The 17718-nt window shown below is 56.6% G+C and overlaps 1 protein-coding gene across 2 annotated transcripts in view; it reads left to right on the forward strand.

The window, feature by feature from the left end:
- SCARB1 (scavenger receptor class B member 1) overlaps positions 1-17718 on the forward strand; it is a 71118-nt gene that overhangs the window by 32982 nt on the left and 20418 nt on the right. For both annotated transcript variants that reach the window (XM_075534442.1, XM_075534441.1), the window contains exons 2-7: positions 1387-1544; positions 5116-5257; positions 5452-5655; positions 7367-7462; positions 10108-10223; positions 13408-13574. In XM_075534442.1, coding sequence (XP_075390557.1) covers positions 1387-1544; positions 5116-5257; positions 5452-5655; positions 7367-7462; positions 10108-10223; positions 13408-13574 — 883 coding nt within the window. The remainder of the gene's footprint in view (positions 1-1386; positions 1545-5115; positions 5258-5451; positions 5656-7366; positions 7463-10107; positions 10224-13407; positions 13575-17718) is intronic.

The following is a 17718-nucleotide window of genomic DNA, read 5'->3' on the forward strand; positions in this document are numbered from 1 at the left end:
CATCAGTTGCCATGACTACTCACAGACTCCACTCACTCCTTGTGGGGTTTGTGAGGGAAGGGGCAGCTTACAGTTTAGGACCAGGAATGACTCAGGGTACAGTGCTCCCGGTCAGAAAACCTCTGCGAATCCGCAGTTGGGTCTCTCTCTGGTCCTCAGCCATTTGGCCCAGCCTCCATCCTGCTTGGGCAAGTATTACAAAACCCTTTGGCACTGCCAAGGGGCCGGAGGAAGCCCCCTTCCCAGAGGCGAGTGACGGGGACGTGGTCTGAGTGGGCACTGAACTTTTTTTTAAGAAAACAGAGTTGTCGCCGAGCTTTCTGTATTGGGAGCTTTCACTCAAATGCCTGTTTCTAATGCCTCCGTTGCTCCGTGAGAAAGGGCTGTGCTCGAATCTCCTGCTCTGATCTCACCTGTTCTGCCCTGAGAAGCTTCCTGCAGCCCCTGCCTGCCCCAGGGCCTTTCCATGGGCTGGCTGTCCCTGCCATGAGAACTGTCCTCTGCAGATCCTACACATCTCTCGCCCTTTGTAATTTATGTTCTTACATATCGCCCCCTGCCCACCTCACGTAACATTGACCATGGTCCTTTCCCTCCCTGCCTCAGTCACAGGCACAGGGCACAGCTGTCCCCACAGTGTGTGACATCTGTCCTCCTCCTCTGAGTGGGGTCTGGCAGCCAGTAGTGCTCAGCATGTTGGCTGAGGAGGGAGGGAGTGTTCACGTGAGTGAGTGAGTAACGATGGAATTCGTGAGTGAGTGAGTGAGTGAGAAAAAGAATAGTGAGTGTGTGCATGAATGAGTAATGAATGTTTAAATGGATGAGTGAATTAGTGACTGTGTGAGTGAAGGATGGATATTCAAGTGAATGAGTGATGGAAAGAATGCTTCAATGAGGGAGTGAATGAATGAGTGTGAATGAGTGATTGAGTGAGTGATGGATGTCTGAATGATGTAATGAATGCATCAATGAGAGAGTGAGTGGGTGAATGAATGAGTGAGTGATGGCTGTTTAAGTGAACGAGTGATGGAATGGATGCATCAATGAGTGGGTGGGTGAGTGAGTGAATGAATGAGGAGCCGAATTCCTCCCAGTGCTGTGAGCTGCAGCTGCCTGGCAGCTGCTTCCTTTAGTTGGGTGGTGGGGGTAGGAGATGGCGAGAGGTGAGACGCCTCATTGGCCACAGCCCCCTGATTAGTGGTATCTGTCAGCATTAACAAGCATTTAAAAACAATAACAGCATGAATGTCCGCCTCACAGTGACATGAGCTGGCCTTCTCTTCCCTGTCCTGTTCCCTCAGTCCCACCCTGGAGGGGGCACTCTGGGCGGGGGGCGAGAGGCAGACCTCACGTGCAGCCCACTGACCGGCTGGTCTCACCCCACAGAATGTGCGCATCGACCCCAGCAGCCTGTCCTTCAACATGTGGAAGGAGATCCCCGTCCCCTTCTACATGTCCATCTACTTCTTCCACGTGGCCAACCCCAGCGAGGTCCTGAAGGGCGAGAAGCCCCAGGTGTGGGAGCGCGGACCCTACGTGTACAGGTGAGCTTGTGTGCAGGTGAGGCCGGCTGAGACCAGGGCCTGGAATCCCAGGTGGGATTTTGTTTGTTCAGAAACAGTGTGACCCCTAGGCCGGCCAGGCACAGGAGGTAGAAGCAGTGGGTTTGGGCATTCAGTCCACGGGGATGTGGTTCTGAGGGGAGGGGTGTGTGTGTGTGTGTGTGTGTGTGTGTGTGTGTGTGTGTGTGTGTGTGTGTGTGTGTGTGTGTGTGTGTGTGTGTGTGTGTGTGTGTGTGTGTGTGTGTGTGTGTGTGTGTGTGTGTGTGTGTGTGTGTGTGTGTGTGTGTGTGTGTGTGTGTGTGTTGCTCCCCAGGCAAACAGGGACCTCCTCCCCAAGCCTGAGCCCTTACTGGGTCTGAGCCTTCATTGAGCCCACATGCTTGGTGAGCACAGACGGTGTGCCAGTCTCAGCCCTGGGCAGTGGGCGCACACCAGGGAACAAGAAGTCAGTGGTCACTGCTTCCCAGAGATGGCATGTAAGGCAGCCTCAGGGAACCGCTATGGAAATAAACGGGTGACAGGGTGTAGGCAGGGAGTGCTGAGTGTTAGGATGAACGACCCCAGCAGGTGAGTGTGCCCTCGTGTGTGTGCTCGCGTGTGTCCGCAGAAGGTGGAAGGGTGGTGTGGGAACACAGAGCGAGGTGGCCATGGGGAATGGTGTCCAGGCAGCAGGAACAGCACATGCAGAGGCCCTGAGGTTGGAGATGGCCGCAGTGTTTGTGGAGCAGCAGGGGGGCAGGCGTGATTGGGGTAGAAAGGGCAGGGGGTGAGGGTGGCAAGGGGTGCAGCCCCTCCCAAGGGGTCTGGGGGCCTGCAGGAGCAGACTGAGCCGGTGGCCCGAGTGCAGAGCCCCCAGCTTGCCCGGTGGTCTTCAGCTACAGGGGCTACAAAGACACTGGTGGGTTCTCACAGGAAGCCCACCAGTCTAGCACAGGGTGGGCCAACACGGGAAGGGGGATCCTCACACAGCAGCCACTTCATGGCTGATAGGACCCTTACCCTCACTCGAGCTAAGCCCTAGTGACTCAGACACTGTGCCTGGGACATGGCGGGAGCGTGCCCTGCATAGAGCTGCCTCATTATGGTGTGCTCTGTCTCTTGGGGTTCTCACAATCACCTCCCACTGTCATGCTCAGTTTACCGGGGGGATGGGGGTATCATGTCCCAGGTCACACAGGGATGGTGGCAGGTGTGGGATGGGCCACCTGTCACCGTGTCTGCTGGGGTTCAGAGGGCTCCTGCATTTCACCCTCCAAGCAGACTGCTCCCATTGCACAGACAGAAACACTGAGGCACAGCCTGCGTCTCCATTTCCTGGGGCTTCCGCACCAGCATCATGGACGCGGGAAACAAGAGCTCTGTTCAGAGCTCTGTTCAGAGACTGTCAACTTTTATGGGAGTTGACCACCTCATCTTTCTCCATGGGAGCCGTGGGTGGGCTCAAACCGCTGACCTCTGGATTAGCAGCTGAGACACAAACCACCGTGCCATCAGGGAGTGTTCCCTTAAAGAGATGAGGGCCCAGGCTACATCACGGTCACTATGGCTTGGAAAAGGAGCCTGGCGGTGGAGTGGCCACCAGCCACTGAGATGAGGCTTTCTAATCCTGTAAATTTCATGAGCAGGGCCCACCCATCAATTCAGCCTCTGTTGAGTCCCCTCTGACTGTAGTGAGGGATGTGAACAGCCTTGCTAATCAGAGAATACTGTAGAGGCTGTGACAGTAGATACAGTTAAGATGTAACAAAGTTGTATCAGTTAAATAAATAAGTGGACCGGAAAGACCTATATTAAGCCGCCCTGGGCCCCCTCTGCACTTAGACCAGGGCTGTGACTACCCTTCCCAACGTGCCGAACGCACTGGAAAAGCAGGTTACAGTTTAGCACTCTCTTGGTCCCTCTCCCCTTTGGCCCATTTTAAAGTTGTGCTGGTTTTCAGTGTTTTCTGCTTTCTTTTGGATTGAGGTTTTCCTGTTTTGCCATTGTTGTTAGCTTTGTCTGTTTCTTTGGTTTTGTACGTTGCTGAGTGTATAAAATCCGGGATAGGTAAATCTATGGAGACAGTAACCCGATCAGTGGTTTCTTAGGGACACGGCAGGGGAAGTTGGGGGGAAACGGAGAGCTAACAACAATGCGCATGCGAGAGAAGAAAATGTTCTACAATTGATTGTGGTGCTGATTGTACAACCCTTTTAAAAATTTAATCATTTTATTGGGGCCTCGTATAACTCTTATCACATCCATCCATCGAGTCAAGCACATTTGAACACTTGTTGCCCTCATCATTTGCTTTCTACTTGAGCCGTTGGTATCAGCTCCTTTTTCCCCCCTCCCTCCCTCCTTTACCATCCCACCGTCGCGAACCCTTGATAAATTATAAACTATTAATATTTTCATATCTTAGACCGTCCGCTGTCTCCCTGCACCCATGTTTCTGTTGTTCATCATTGGGGGTGGGCGGGGAGGGGACAGTTATATGTCGATCATTGCAATCAGTTCCCTTTTCTCCCCCACCTCTTCCCTGCCCTCATGGTATCCACACTCCCGTGACTATTCCCGAGGGCTTCATCTGTCCTGGATTCTGTGTGCTGAGAGTTCTTCTCTGTACCAGTGCACATGCTGCTGTCTAGCCGGGTTTGTAAGAGCTGGAGCCATGATAGTGCAGGGGGGCGGGGGTGGGGAGGGGAAGCATTCAAGAACCAGAGGAATGTTGTACAACCCTTCTTGATATGATTTGACTATGGAGTTGCACGAGATACGGATTATGATCCAACAAAGGAGAGTTAGAGGGTGGGACGCTCGCAGGGGCAGCTCTGCTCTGCCCGGCAGCGTGGCTCAGATTTGGAATGGACTTGATGGCCGTGGCTTTGGCTTTGGTTTTCTGACGACCTCAGCTTCTCTCGTGGCACCAACAGAGACTCTGTTCCTGAACTAGGTCCCGTCCACAGGAACCAGGGGTTAGCATTGTGTTTAGGGCAGCGGTTCTCAGCCTGTGGGTCGTGACCCCTTTGGGGGGGGTCGAACGACCCTTTCCACGGGTCACCCAAGTCATCACAGCAGCAGGATGACAGTGATGAAGTAGCAACGAAAATAATTTTGTGGTTGGGGCATCACCACCCCATGAGGAACTGTATTGAAGGGTCACGGCATTAGGGAGCTTGAGAACCACTGTTTTAGGGGAACAGCGTTCACGCCAGGAGAAGTTTGTGCTTGCTGCAGACAGGCTCTGGGCTGCGTGCTCTACCCTCCGTGTGACAGTGCCTGCAAAGATGCAGGGAGGGGTTTGAGCTGGGAGCTGGGTTGGGTGGTGGAAGGTGGAGGGAGGGCGTGTACTCTGGAAGGGCTCTGAGCCCAGGAGAAGGTCGTGGTGTGGAGTTGGGGGTAGCACCAGAAGCGGTCGAATAAGTGTTGGACGAGCAGCTGGGGGGCAGGTTCGGGGAGTTAGCCGAGCCCCACCTTGGCTGTGTTGGGTTGGAGGTGCCTGCAGCAATCAAGGGGACACCTGACATTGGCCCTGGAGCCCACCAGCCCAGCCGCCGCTTTCCCTCCACAGGGAGTTCAGATACAAGACCAACATCACCTTCAATGACAATGACACAGTGTCCTTCCTGGAGTACCGCAGCTTCCAGTTCCAGCCAGACAAGTCCCACGGCTCAGAGAGCGACTACATCGTCATGCCCAACATCTTGGTCCTGGTGAGGCTGCCCTGTCTCGGGTGCCCCAAGGGCCTTAGGTGGGCCGGCCTGGGTGTGGCCCGGAAGCCCCAGCCTGTGCCCTCGGCTTTTCCTTTCCCACCTCCCAAAGCAAGGCTCCCCAGGACAGGATGCCCACCCACCCACAGCACCTGGGGTAGCTGTCTGCTGATCCCTGACTCCTCCTTCCCCTGCAGACCGCGTCCTCGATGATGGAGAACAAGCCCATGAGCCTGAAGGTGTTCTTGTCCCTGACCTTCAGCACCCTGGGCCAGCGCGCTTTCGTGAACCGCACGGTCGGGGAGTTGCTATGGGGCTACGACGACCCCTTCATAAACTTCATCAACCAGTACTTCCCAAACGCCTTCCCCTTCAAGGGCAAGTTCGGACTGTTCTCTGAGGTGAGTGCGGGGGCTCCAGGACCCCGGTGGGTACCGACTGGCTCTGGTGGAGATCCAGGGGCCGAAGCAAGACGGAGCCGGGAGCCGAGGCCTGGGCGTGGGTGCCAGTGCTGCTTGATACAGGTGCTTGGCTTAGAAAACCAGAGGCTATTTCTAGACTAGGGAAGTGGAGACTGGGCAGGCACCTCCCTGGCCCCGCCCAGTGCCTGGCATGGTCAGCCATGGGCCTTTAGGACTCTGTAGGCAGAGGTATGTGCAAGGGTGCCCCAGGTGCCAGCCACATGAAGGGGAGCCACTGAGCAGCATCTGCCAACCTGGGGGGCGACGGACACAGGCATGGGACTGGGGAGAGGACTGGCCCGGGCACCAGATGAGGCTCAGCATGGCCATCCAAGGGGTCTCAGGGATGAAGGGTTCCTGGTGGAGATGGTGGTCCGGAGCAGGGAAGGCATTTCATCTGGAAACTGGGGGTGCGTGTTCAGGTCACAATTCAGAGATTAACCCCAGGGGCGTGTTATGCTACCTGTAGGGTCTGGTCCCGGACCTTGTTCTGTTCCACCACCTGCAGCTGTGCACAGAGTCTCTGTTCCTCCACCCACGGGCCCCTCTCTCTCAGCTCTGCTGACCCGCTGTTGGGGTGTTGTGGGGCGCAACAGTGGTCGTTCTTGACCAGGACGCCAGGCTCTGGGTGTGTGAGTAGACCAGCCCAATGGGGCAAAGTGCTGTGGTTCTGTGAACAGCACTCCTGAGCTCTGACTACCCTGCCGTGGATGCCGACGCCCAGTGGCGCCCTATGTGGGTGTGTTCTGTAAACTTAAAGAGGTTTTAGGGAGGACGGGGTTGCCACCCCTTTCTTCTGAGGCACCTGGGGGTAAACAGGAACACCCCCACCCCCTGCCCCCAACCTTTTGATGAGCAGCCAGGCGTTTGCCTCACTGTTTGTGGCAGCTGGGCTGGGCTGTGTGGACCAGAATCCCCAGAATGACAGCTCAGAGGTGGGCTGTCCTTTTAAGGAAGCCCGGCGGCCCAGCTGGTGAAGCACTGGGCCGTTAAACTCAAAGCCAGGGATCTGAAACCACCAGGCACTCTTGCAGGAGACAGAGGGGATGCGATTGACATTCTCAGAAACCCCAGGGCATGTGTCTCTGCTCTTGGACATACGTCACTGCACATCAGGGCTGACCCCACGGCCCTGGGGGCCTTGGGATGTTGCAAATGAGCAAGCACTGAACCGATAGCTGCAGATGGAGGTTCGAGGCCACTGGGAGGTTCCTTGGAAGACAACCTCGGCCACGAGTTTCTGGAAGGTCGCAGCCTTACACACCACTGGAGCTCAGTTCTCAGGCACACACAAGGTCATTCTGAGTCAGAATCTACCGGATGGCAGCCGCAAACAGCAGCACCTAAGAGCCCTCTGCTGCTCGGCCCTGCCTGCCTTCCACATCGGAGGCTGCCTCGGGGTCAGCGGGCTGCCAGGTTCCCATGGCCAAGTCTCCGTTTAGGTTGGGCTGTGTTGGGAGGATGGTCTCACTGTCCACCTGGGCACTCCTACAGAGCCCAGATGTTGGGGTGCTGCCACAGGCAAGACAACCAGGTCCCTGCAGTCCTAGTGGGGTGAGTGGGTGGGTGCGTGGGCAGTCGGGAGGACATCCAGGGACCCTTGGCCCCCGGCCCGAGGCCTTCACCATGCTGTCTCTGCCGCTGTCCGCAGCTCAACAACACGAACTCGGGTCTCTTCACCGTGTTCACAGGCGTCAAAGACTTCAGCAGGATCCACCTGGTGGACAAGTGGAAAGGGCTCAGCAAGGTGAGCCGGGCCGGGCGGGCCCCCGGGCACTGACCACTCCTCACACAGGTTCTCCCTGAAAACTCAGCGGGCCGCAGCAGGGACCCCCAAGGGAAGGAGGCTCTCTTGGAGGGGAGGCCTGCATTTTTCCTCCCCACCCGCTGTCTGCAAGGTTGGAGGTGTGGATGTCCCTAGAGAAAATGTGTATGTGGGGGGGGGTTGGGGGGGAGGAAAAGTCCTGGTCATCTGTTCTGAAAGTGAGCGCCCCCTTTCACAGTCAGAGGACTTTAGACAATTACAAACTGATATTACATAGTAAGACAATAATAATAATGGACCCATTGGTAAATTGTCTGTTTCCCTACAAACAGAGCTTTGTATCATATACCCGATAGATCATATCACATATTCATCTATTGCTTTGAATCATATATCGGAACCATCCTAACCTCCCAGTGTATTAACCCAAAACTCCAAACCAAACTCACGGCCAGCGAGTCAATGTCAACCCATCGAGACCCTACGGGACAGGGAAAAACCGCCCTGTGCGTGTCCGAAACTGTCATTCTTAAAGATCATTTTATTGGGGCTCATAACAATCCATCCATCCATCAATCATATCAAGCAACTTGTACATATGTAGCTGTCATTCTTTTCTAAACACTTACTTTCTACTTGGCTTGGGCCCTTGGTATCAACGCTATAATTCCTGGCGGGAGTAGAAAACCGCCTCTTTTCTTCCTGCAGAGTGGCTGGTGGTGTCCAACAGCTGACCTAGTTAGCTGCCTGCCCCACTGAGCCCCTCACTGTGCACGCCGCCGCCAGGGCTCCTTGCTGGATGTACTGCCGGATCGGATTCCTTCAGCATACATTAGATGCTATCTGTCTTGAAAACCACCCTGTTAGGAACAAAGCCAGGAGCCCTGGTGGTGTTCTGGTTCCCAGTTGGGCTGCGAACTGAAAGGTCAGCAATTTGAAACCACCAGCCAGCTCCGAGGGAAAAAGATGAAGCTTTCTATTGCTATAGGGCAGCGGTTCTCAACCTGTGGGTCACGAACCCTTTGGGGGTGGACTGACCCTTTCACAGGGGTGGCCTAAGACCATGGGGAAAAAAAACCCCACTTATTTTCGATGGTCTTAGGAATCGAGACACGGCTCCTCTGTCTCCAGGCGGGTACGCCCACATGCAGATAGACTGATCTGGTAAGAGAGAAGCTATCTCAACCTTCGCACTGACCTTGGCTTTTTATGCGTACTGGGGCACATTGCATTTTGCAGGGCGTTGGGCACCGGGCATGAGAGGGAGCCCACGATAGCTGGTTCAGTTTGGGATTAAAAAAAAACAAAACAAAAATTGGCATTTAATCCACACAGCACACAATTTGGGATTGTTTTTCATATTTAAGCTCTAGGTTCTGAGGGCCCCTCAGTTCCGACTTTGGGGTCCATGCTGGGCAGCAGCTACGCATGTACCGAAGTCCCCGTGCGTGCTAGGGACTGAGTTCCTTTCTTCCTGTGGTTCTGAACGGATAGAAGGGGTTTCACAGCTTTCTGCTGGAAACCCAGGAAGACACTCACAGGACAAGATTAGCATGGGTGATGGACACGGCGCTGTCTCCCCACGGCCCACACGCCCACCACAGGAAACCCCTGTGCCTGGTTGGGGGGATGCTCTTCCTGCCCGTTTTTATCCACTTCCACCGTGTGGAAGAGGGGATGAGATGAGGGCAGTTGCCCCACCTCCTGACCCTGCGTCAGGATCCTCACTGCAGGGACCTGCGGGCCTGGACAGCGTGCCCCCGACTGGAGGGCCAGAACGCAGCCGGAATAAGCCTACTCTCAGCCTCCACCCTTGAGCACACGCTGCTCCCTGCCAAAGCGGGCAGTTCTAACCCACCGGCTGCTCCCCAGGAAGAAGGACGAGGCTCCCGTGAAGGTTACAAACCTGATGGGGGCAGTTCTTCTCTGTCTTCCGGGCTCCTTCTGAGTCGTCAGGATCAACTTCATGCGCGGCAGCTGGGTTTTTCAGGAGCCATGATGATGCTGTGGGGTGAGCCTGAGGCCCGAGGTTCAAACCCATCAACTGCTTCTTAAGGAAAAGATGAGGCAGTCCGGTCCCGTAAAGATTAAAGCCTGGGAAAACTAATGGGGTGCTCCTACTCTATCCTATGGGGTGGCTATGAGATGCCCTCACCTCTCTCCCTCAGAGCAGCTGGTGGGTTCGAACCGGGAACCTTGTGATTAGCAGCCCAACACGGATCCCTCTGTTCTGTTCCATCCGGGTCTCTCTCCGCAGGGACTCCTCCGTCACCATGGTCGCTTCCCATAGCTGATTCCATGAATCCCGGTGATCTACCCTGTCCCATGGGGAGTGCTCCTTCCAGCAGTCTAGAGCCGTGGGGGCACGCCCATTGTACAGATGGGGTAACAGTTCCCACAGCGTCAGGCAGGGTGTAGGGAGCGGCGGGGGATTTGGCCTCCATCTGCCTGGCTGCACAGCTGATGTCAGCCGCCGTGCCAGGCGCTGGGAACTGTTGGAGGACAGTGTTGGGAACGAGAAGGCAGTGCCCACACCAGGGTCGTAGGTGAGGGAGGAACTCCCGAGAGCATTTTGGGGGGCCATGTATGGCGCTCCTGACCTGCCGTGCTCCAATACTTCTCCCCAGGTCGACTACTGGCATTCTGACCAGTGCAACATGATTAACGGGACTTCTGGACAGATGTGGGCCCCGTTCATGACACCCGAGTCCTCGCTGGAGTTCTACAGCCCCGACGCCTGCCGGTAACCCCCCCAGCCAGGAGCAGACTGGCCTCTTGTGCACCGGGCATCTGCTTTCTAAACAGCCTGAGGCTCTTCGATGGACGGGGCTGCTGGTGTAGGCATAACCGTCCAGCAGTTGCTGTTGGCAGTAGACGGCAGGGCGGCCCTCTCTGACCTCCTCTGGCTTCCCTGTTGCCACGGGGTAGGGGCCTGGTGTGCACTCATTCCATGATCTTGACTCAGCTCACCCACCGACCCTTCCTCCCATTGCACCCGACTTCTGGGCCGGCTTGGAGGATGTACAGCAGGGCCACCCAGAACTCAAAGGAAATACTCATGTTAAGGGGGTCCTCAGGGGAGTTGAGGACCCCTGGTGTAGTGGTTACGCGTTGGGCGGTGGTCCACGTGGTCGGCAGTTCGAAACCACCAGCAGCTCCTTGAGAGGAAGGCTGGGCTTTTGACTCCCATCTACAGTCACCGTCTGGGAAACCCGACAGGGGTGCTGTGAGTCAGCAGTGGCTCAGTCGCCTTGAGTTTTGTTCTGTATTATTTTATTGGATGAAGGGAGCATCAGTACGCAGTAAGGCATTAGTCCACAGTAACACCCCTGCTCAGCCAACAGCTACGTCTCTCTGGTTCTCAGCCATTCCAGCCACGTGGTCTCTTGGCCTCTGCCTCCGTTGACTAGGAAGCCCTCCTGTTGGTCTCTCGTGGACCCGTGGTATCGGGCCAGATGAAGAGACCTGCTGGAGCAGAGTCCCCGTGCGGCTGCCTCTGCCACTGCAGACAGATGTTGAACTTGCTCTTCCGATGGTCATGTGATTTCTCTGCGTGTTCGAGTTAGCTCTTCTACTCAGAGGCCTGGCTTTGAGGTGTGCCTTCTGCCCTTCTGCAGACGACGCACCAAAGGAGGCAAAGGGTGTGACTCGATTTACACCCTCTACTAAATTACAGACTTAATCCCAATTACATCCTGTTCCTCTTAGCTCCCTCCAAGATGGGGTGATAGCCACAGGCAGAGTTCAGAGTTAGACTGCAGGGTGGGAGGAAGGACGGCTGGGAGTCCGTGGTGAGTGACTATATCTCAGTGCCTATGGGGACGACATCCCACTGGAGAAAATGGGGCTCCTGCCCTAAAACCAGTCCTTGGAAACTCCCTGCCCTGATGCCACACATCGAGGCGGCAGGGCAGAGGCTGGTTTCCACGGCGCTTGGCTGGAGGCTCCTGAGCAGCACAAATTGATCTTAAAAAGTTGATGTCACTGTTGGGGCCCAATGCATGGATCCTGACCTGTCACGGTGACCAGGAGACAGATGGGACAGAGCTCCCATAGGGCTTTCTGGGTTATAATTTTTTTTAACTTTTCTATTTTATTTTTATTTATTTATTTTTAATTAACCGCTTTATTGGGGTGGGGGCAGGCGCTTACAAATCTTATGACAAGCCATTCAATAGGATTAGGCAGAGGTATACATATGTTGCCATCAACATTTCCAAAACAATTTCTTTCTACTTGAGCCCTTGGTATCGGCTTCTCTCCTACCCCCCCACCCTCCCACTCTCATGAACCCTTGATCAACGATATATAATTGTTGTTATTTCGAGTCTTACACTGTCTGTTGTCTCCCTTCACCCACCTCTCTGTTATTTTTCCCCCTGCAGGGTGGTGAGGGGCATCTCTATATCCAGCCTTGTCATGGTTGTAATTTTCACAAAAGTGGAGCACCAGGTCTGTTTTTCCCTCGTAGCGTTAAAGGGTAGATTTGAACCACTGGCCTTACTCATCCAGCCAGCAGCTGGTGAGGCTCTCACTGCTCACCCCACGGGGCCTCTTCTTGCCTTTGCCGGTACTACTGTTATGCAGGCGAAGCGGTAGGTGGGGAGCCGACCGCCCACCTGCCATCCACTCAGCAGTGAGGGCGCATTTTGTGTCCCGCACGTGCGCTTCCTGTGTTTGCCGTCTCCGAGCCGCCTCTTTCCCAACACTCTGACCTTCCACCTCAGGTCAGTGCCACCCTTTGGCTCTCAAAGGCCTGATTAGCCTAAGGCGTGTGTGCCCAGTGTTGCTGCCTACCCTCCCCCAAACCTGTCTCATCATTTGGCTGGAAACGGATGCACGGGGTGGCGGGGCGGGCCGAGTTCTGCTCCAGGCCTGGAGGGTGTCTGTCCAAGGGCCATAGTCTCAGCGCTCCCATCAGCCTGTCCGGCCAGTCAGCCTGGTCTCGCTTGCTTCTGCGTGTGGTTCTGCCGTCTTCTCCCACCCTGCCCTGTGTCGGCTCATGTGACTGACAAGGGCTCCTTGTTCACGGCTATCTGCTGTCCCCTCTAATGCCATCTTGGGTTCTCAGGGGTGGTGCCATGGATGCGTTTGCAAGGCCCCCAGGTGGCTGCAGGCAGTTATTTGGGGGTGCTAGGGCGGGGGCAACAGGGAACTGTATAATGAATCGAGAGGTGCTCCCTGGTTATACCCGCCATCCTGCAGCCTCAGTCTCCCCCAGCTCTCAAGCCTTACAGTACTCGGGACTGCTTGGGGCTCCCTGCCAATGGTCCCTGCCTTTCATCACTTCTGGGGGTGGGGGCGCTGTGTCCCCAGTCCCCTTCAGCTCACTCCGGAGAAGCTCTTCATCTGAGAATTAGCCAAGAAGAACTTGGCTCCGCGGCTTTCAAGCTTCAAGCCAAGCCTCTTGGTGTGGGAGGGGGCACCGCAGGGACAGGAAGGGGGAACTCCCTATTCTGTGGGAGCTGATGTCCTACGGGGAGGCATGTGTCAGCAACAGGAGGGTATCAGGACAGGACATGTGTCTGCTCTGTGTGTGTGTGTGCATGTGCGTGCACCTGTTGGTTATGAGCCCTGTGGCACAGTGGGGACGCCACAGCAAGTGAGGGACAGCCAGGAGGCCTGCGGGGTGTGGAAGGCGGGTCGCGAGCAGGCAGGGTCTGGAGTGAGAACAGGGGAGCTTCCCATTGGATCACTCAGGAGCAGCTGCAGGTCTGGGCTGTGGGTCAGGCTGACGGCACCTTGTTTTAGGGACCTGGCTGGTGCGGCCAGGTGACTGGTAGGGGTGAGGGCAGAGGTAGGTGGGGAGAGGTACATGGCGGGTGGTGGTTCAGGTGGGTGAATGGTGGCTGTGTTGATGAGCAGGACGAAGTTTCAGCCACCTGCCCCAGGATCACACCTCTTCTGCCCCCCGCCCCTCACCACAGGTCCATGAAGCTGATCTTCAAGGAGGAGAATGTCTTTGAAGGCATCCCCACCTACCGCTTCGTGGCCCCCCCTACGTTATTTGCCAACGGGACTGTCTACCCGCCCAACGAGGGCTTCTGCCCGTGCCTGAACTCCGGGATCCAGAATGTCAGCTCCTGCCGATTTGGTATGGCCCTGCCTGGTCCGCCTGGACCTCTGCTCTCTGAACTCTTGGTAATCCCCTTGGGATGGAGCCTAGGGGGTCAGCGGTAAAATGAGTGGAGACAGAGGATGCCTGGTGTGTGCAGGCACTGTGACAAGTCACCACACGGTGGCCGCACATAACCTAAAGGGCCCACCTTACACTTCTGGATGCCCCTGGTGATCCTGCCGGGTTGACACCGAGGTGACAGACGGTGGGGCTGAGGTCCTCTGAAGACCCTCTGAGAAACCCCCTGCTCCTTGGGTTGTGGCCCCTTTACCCCATCTCTGCCTCCTGTCTCCACCTCTCTCACTTTGCCATTTATTGAGATTCGGGTGAAGTTTACAAAGCACATTCCACCCAGCTTGCTCTGTGACACTGACGTCACAGCCCACCCACCCCCAGCACATCAGCCCCACCCTCCCCTTTTCTCCCCTGGGCTCCCTGCTCCTACGCACCTGGGCTTCTGGCCCCTCCCCGCCCACTGTCACCATCACTTTGTTTTTTGGTGGAAGGTGGCCCTTTCGCCTCATGGGTTAGCTGTCCTGCGGAGCCCCGTACTGTGGGCCCGTCCCTCTGTGGCCAAGAGGGCAGCTGCAGGAGCAGCAGCAGGTCCACCTCTCCATCCCCCCTTTCCAGAGCCCCACGTGGCCACTCTGAGCCAGTCATGCCAGTCTCCCCTGCAAACTCCGGAGGGGGTGAGGCCGGATGGTGGGATGATTTGGGACTTCTGGCTTCCAAAGGCGCTGCCTGTCGGGTTGTGGCGCTGCAGGGGCGTTTCTCCAAGACCAGCACGGTCTCATGCAAGTCGCACAGGTTTCCGTCGGAAGGGCTTGCAGACCGAGAACAGGCGCCGAGGAAGGATGAGACAAACAGTGGAGCCCCGTCAGAGATGGTGCCGGAAGATGGGTCCCGTGGCCCGGAGCAAGACTCATTTGCAGATGGGGCAGGAAGACCCTCTGGGAATTGAATTGACACTGCTGCTGCGCCCACAGAGACCCCACGCGCTGCCACTGAGGGGGACCGCCGCCCCCTGTGAATTTCCAGGACTGTCATCTCTCGAGGAGGGGAGTGCCCTGCTGTTCCGCTGAGTGCCTGGTGGCTTCAAACCGCTGACTTTGCAGAGAGCAGCGGCCAAGGCTCTGGTGGCAGCGGCTGTGGGTTCCAGTGGAACCACAGTGGGGACGGTGCAGGACCGGGCAGCGTTTCCCTCTGTTGCACCCCACAGGGGAACTATGAGTCAGAGCTGACCCGATGGCGTCCGATAGGACGCAGCTTCCAAAGCTGCGAGGAGACAAGTTGCTGCTGTGTAAAAGCCAAAGCAGAAAGCGAGAGCAAGAGCCCAGCTGGTTGCTGCGGGCCCACCTGAGTACTCTCCTATCTTCAGGCACCTCATCCTTCACGCCCCTGGTCCTGGGGGCAACATGCAGTTCCAGGGCTCGAACCAGGGGCACTGCGGGGGGCAACCTCTCCTGCTCCCCACACCACACCCGGCTGTGTGCTTGGGGAGAGAGTCTTTCTCCCCATGGGAAGCACAGTGGGTGGTCTGTCCTCTTCCAGCCTGGTGGGTGAACTCTTCAGTGGGTTTTGGTTGGGCCAGGCCCCGAGATGTGCCCACTGCCGCCGTTCCCTTTGGAGTCTTGGTGGGGTCACCTACCCGGGACTTGGAGCCCTGCCTCCAGAATAGGCCCGAGACCGTCTTATTCTTCGGTGGCCCACACCTGCTCACGGTCCAGCCCACCTCTGACCCTCATCGCCTCCCAGGTGAGGCGCCTTGCAGCCGCCCTGCAACCCCCTCCCCACCATGTCCGACATGATCCCCACTAGCCTCGGGTGGTAACTGAAACAGGACGAGGCCGAATGAGGTGACCTTAAAGTGCACTCTCCTCCTTGTTTCGATCACACGCGGGCGCCTCAAGCCAACACACGGAACCCAACGAGCTCACTGGCGTTGAGTGGATTCTGACTCACATCACAGAGCAGAACTGCCCCCGTGGGTTCCAGAGCTGGGGGCTCTCTATGGGTGCAGGAAGCTTTGTCTTTTTCCTTCCCATTGGCTGGTGGGTTTGAAACGTTGGCCTGCGGCTAGCAGCCCGGCTAAGAACCCCCTGACCACCCCCCCGTGGCCCCTTCATGGGCACCCTGCTCAGCTAGACACCCTTGCTGCCATCCCAGAAGACAGGTTAACCCCCCACCATTGAGTCTGCTCTGACTCACGGCGAGCCCGGAGGAGGGCAGATTAGAATCACCCCGGATGTGGGGGTCAGGGCTTCTGAGACTGTAACTCTTTTCCAAGAACAGGCAATGTCACATTTCTCCCCCAGAGCAGCTGGTGGGTCCAAACCACTGGCCTGGTGGCTCGCAGCTCCGTGAGTGACGGCAGGAGGCAAGGCCCCTGGTACTTGGATCCAGAGCTCAGAAGTGACGTGGAAGCTTCGCCATATCCCGACTTGGTCTGGTTTTGCCATCAGGCAGGCGAGCGGAGCAGCTCCAGGCTTCCGAGTCTCTTCTGGACCTGAGTCCCGCAGGAAGGGGCCGTGTGTTTTTCCCCCGTGGGGCAGGACGAGATAGTCTTTTATTAGCACTTGAAAATGAGGAATACTGTCAGTGGCTGAGGTCCAGACCACCACAGAAGATTCCACAGGCTCAAGCTTACGAGGCATTCTGGACCTAGTTTCCTGCAAAGGATTTCCTTTCCATGGCCTCCCCTTGCCGTGTTCCCGAGGCAGAAAGGATTCCCACCGCAGTGCGGGGCTCCCTCCGGGACCATTGTGTTTCAGCGCAGGGCGGAGAGTGCACATGATCAGCACCATCTTTCTTGACCAGTGCGGCGGCTCGGGCTTCGCAAGCAGGGCCAATGCCTGCCTGCCTCCTGCCGGGTGGGAGGGAAGGACCACGTAACACGGGAGTCCTGATGGTGGACCCTGGCGTGAGGCCCCGGGCCAGGAGGGAGCGTCCATTTCCTCCTTCTTTTCTTGGCTTCTCTCTGTCTGTGACGTCCCTGGTGTGGTTTGGTTTGCTTTCTTCCTTGTGTACAGATTCCAGGCTTCTCTGTGTTCCTAGGAGAGTCTCCCCACTGCCCTGCAGGAGCTGTGCATTCTCTCCAACCCCCAGCCTCTGGTTCACCGCCTGGGGCCTCTCTGCGGGGACCAGTCTGGCTTTTTCATGTCAGTGGTGTCTATGCATCTGTCCATTGTCTCCTCTGACTTAGCTCGTGTTTTCAAGGTTCAACTCGTGGTGGAGAGCATCCCCCTGCCATGAGTCAATTCGGGTGCCCAAGGACCCTCTGGGGTAGAGGAGACCTGCTCCGTAGGTCCCCAGCGTCTGCCTGTCGTTCCAGAAGCGGACCCTTCTTCCTCTTCTTGTGGGGTGGCTGGCAGGTTTGAACCACCAGCCTTTTGGTTGGCAGGGCTTCACTTAGCCAAGCACGTAGCTGCAGAGGGCTCCTTCCTCTCTTCCTGGCTGCGTACTATTCCTCTGTGGGTAGACCATCGTCCGTGTCTCCCTCCCTTCACTTGGCGGACACTTGTATTCTTGGCACCTTTAGGCTGTTGGGAATTGTGCTGTGGGGGACATGGGGGTGTCCTTCAGGGCCCCTGCTTTCCACTCTTGGGTCTGCCTAGGGGCGGAATGGCAGGCGTCTCTTGGGTGGCTCTGTGACATTGCATCTGAAGATAAGAAGTTGCCAGTGGCTTTTCCTCTCCGGTTTTGAAAGCAGTTGGACCAGACAAACCTCAGACTTGTCCAACAGCCTCTTAACCACTGTTGGTGATGATCCCTGGCAATCATCTGCGTGTGCTGGGTCATAAAGCTATAAATTAATTACTGCTGATTGCCAGGGCGGTTCTGCCTACGCCTGATGCCTGTGAGCCCCTGGCTGTGATTAGATACTGCCGAGCAGAAGTAATGCCCCCAAAAGGACTGTGTTGGCCAATGCCCCCACTGCTTCTTCTGCCGGGCTGTGCATCAAGAGCTTGGTGTGGTGCCGCCTCCCTCTCTGCTGGTCTCCAGCATCTCATCCCCTATGACAACAGGGTCCCCGCACTTGCCCTGGTCATATCCTTTCACAGGGGCAGTGGAGGGAGATGGGGACCTGGGCTTTTCCCAGAATGTGGGCCCCAGGGGATGC

This window comes from Tenrec ecaudatus, chromosome 16, assembly GCF_050624435.1.
Source record: "Tenrec ecaudatus isolate mTenEca1 chromosome 16, mTenEca1.hap1, whole genome shotgun sequence".
In the NCBI taxonomy this organism is placed as follows: Eukaryota; Metazoa; Chordata; class Mammalia; order Afrosoricida; family Tenrecidae; genus Tenrec; species Tenrec ecaudatus.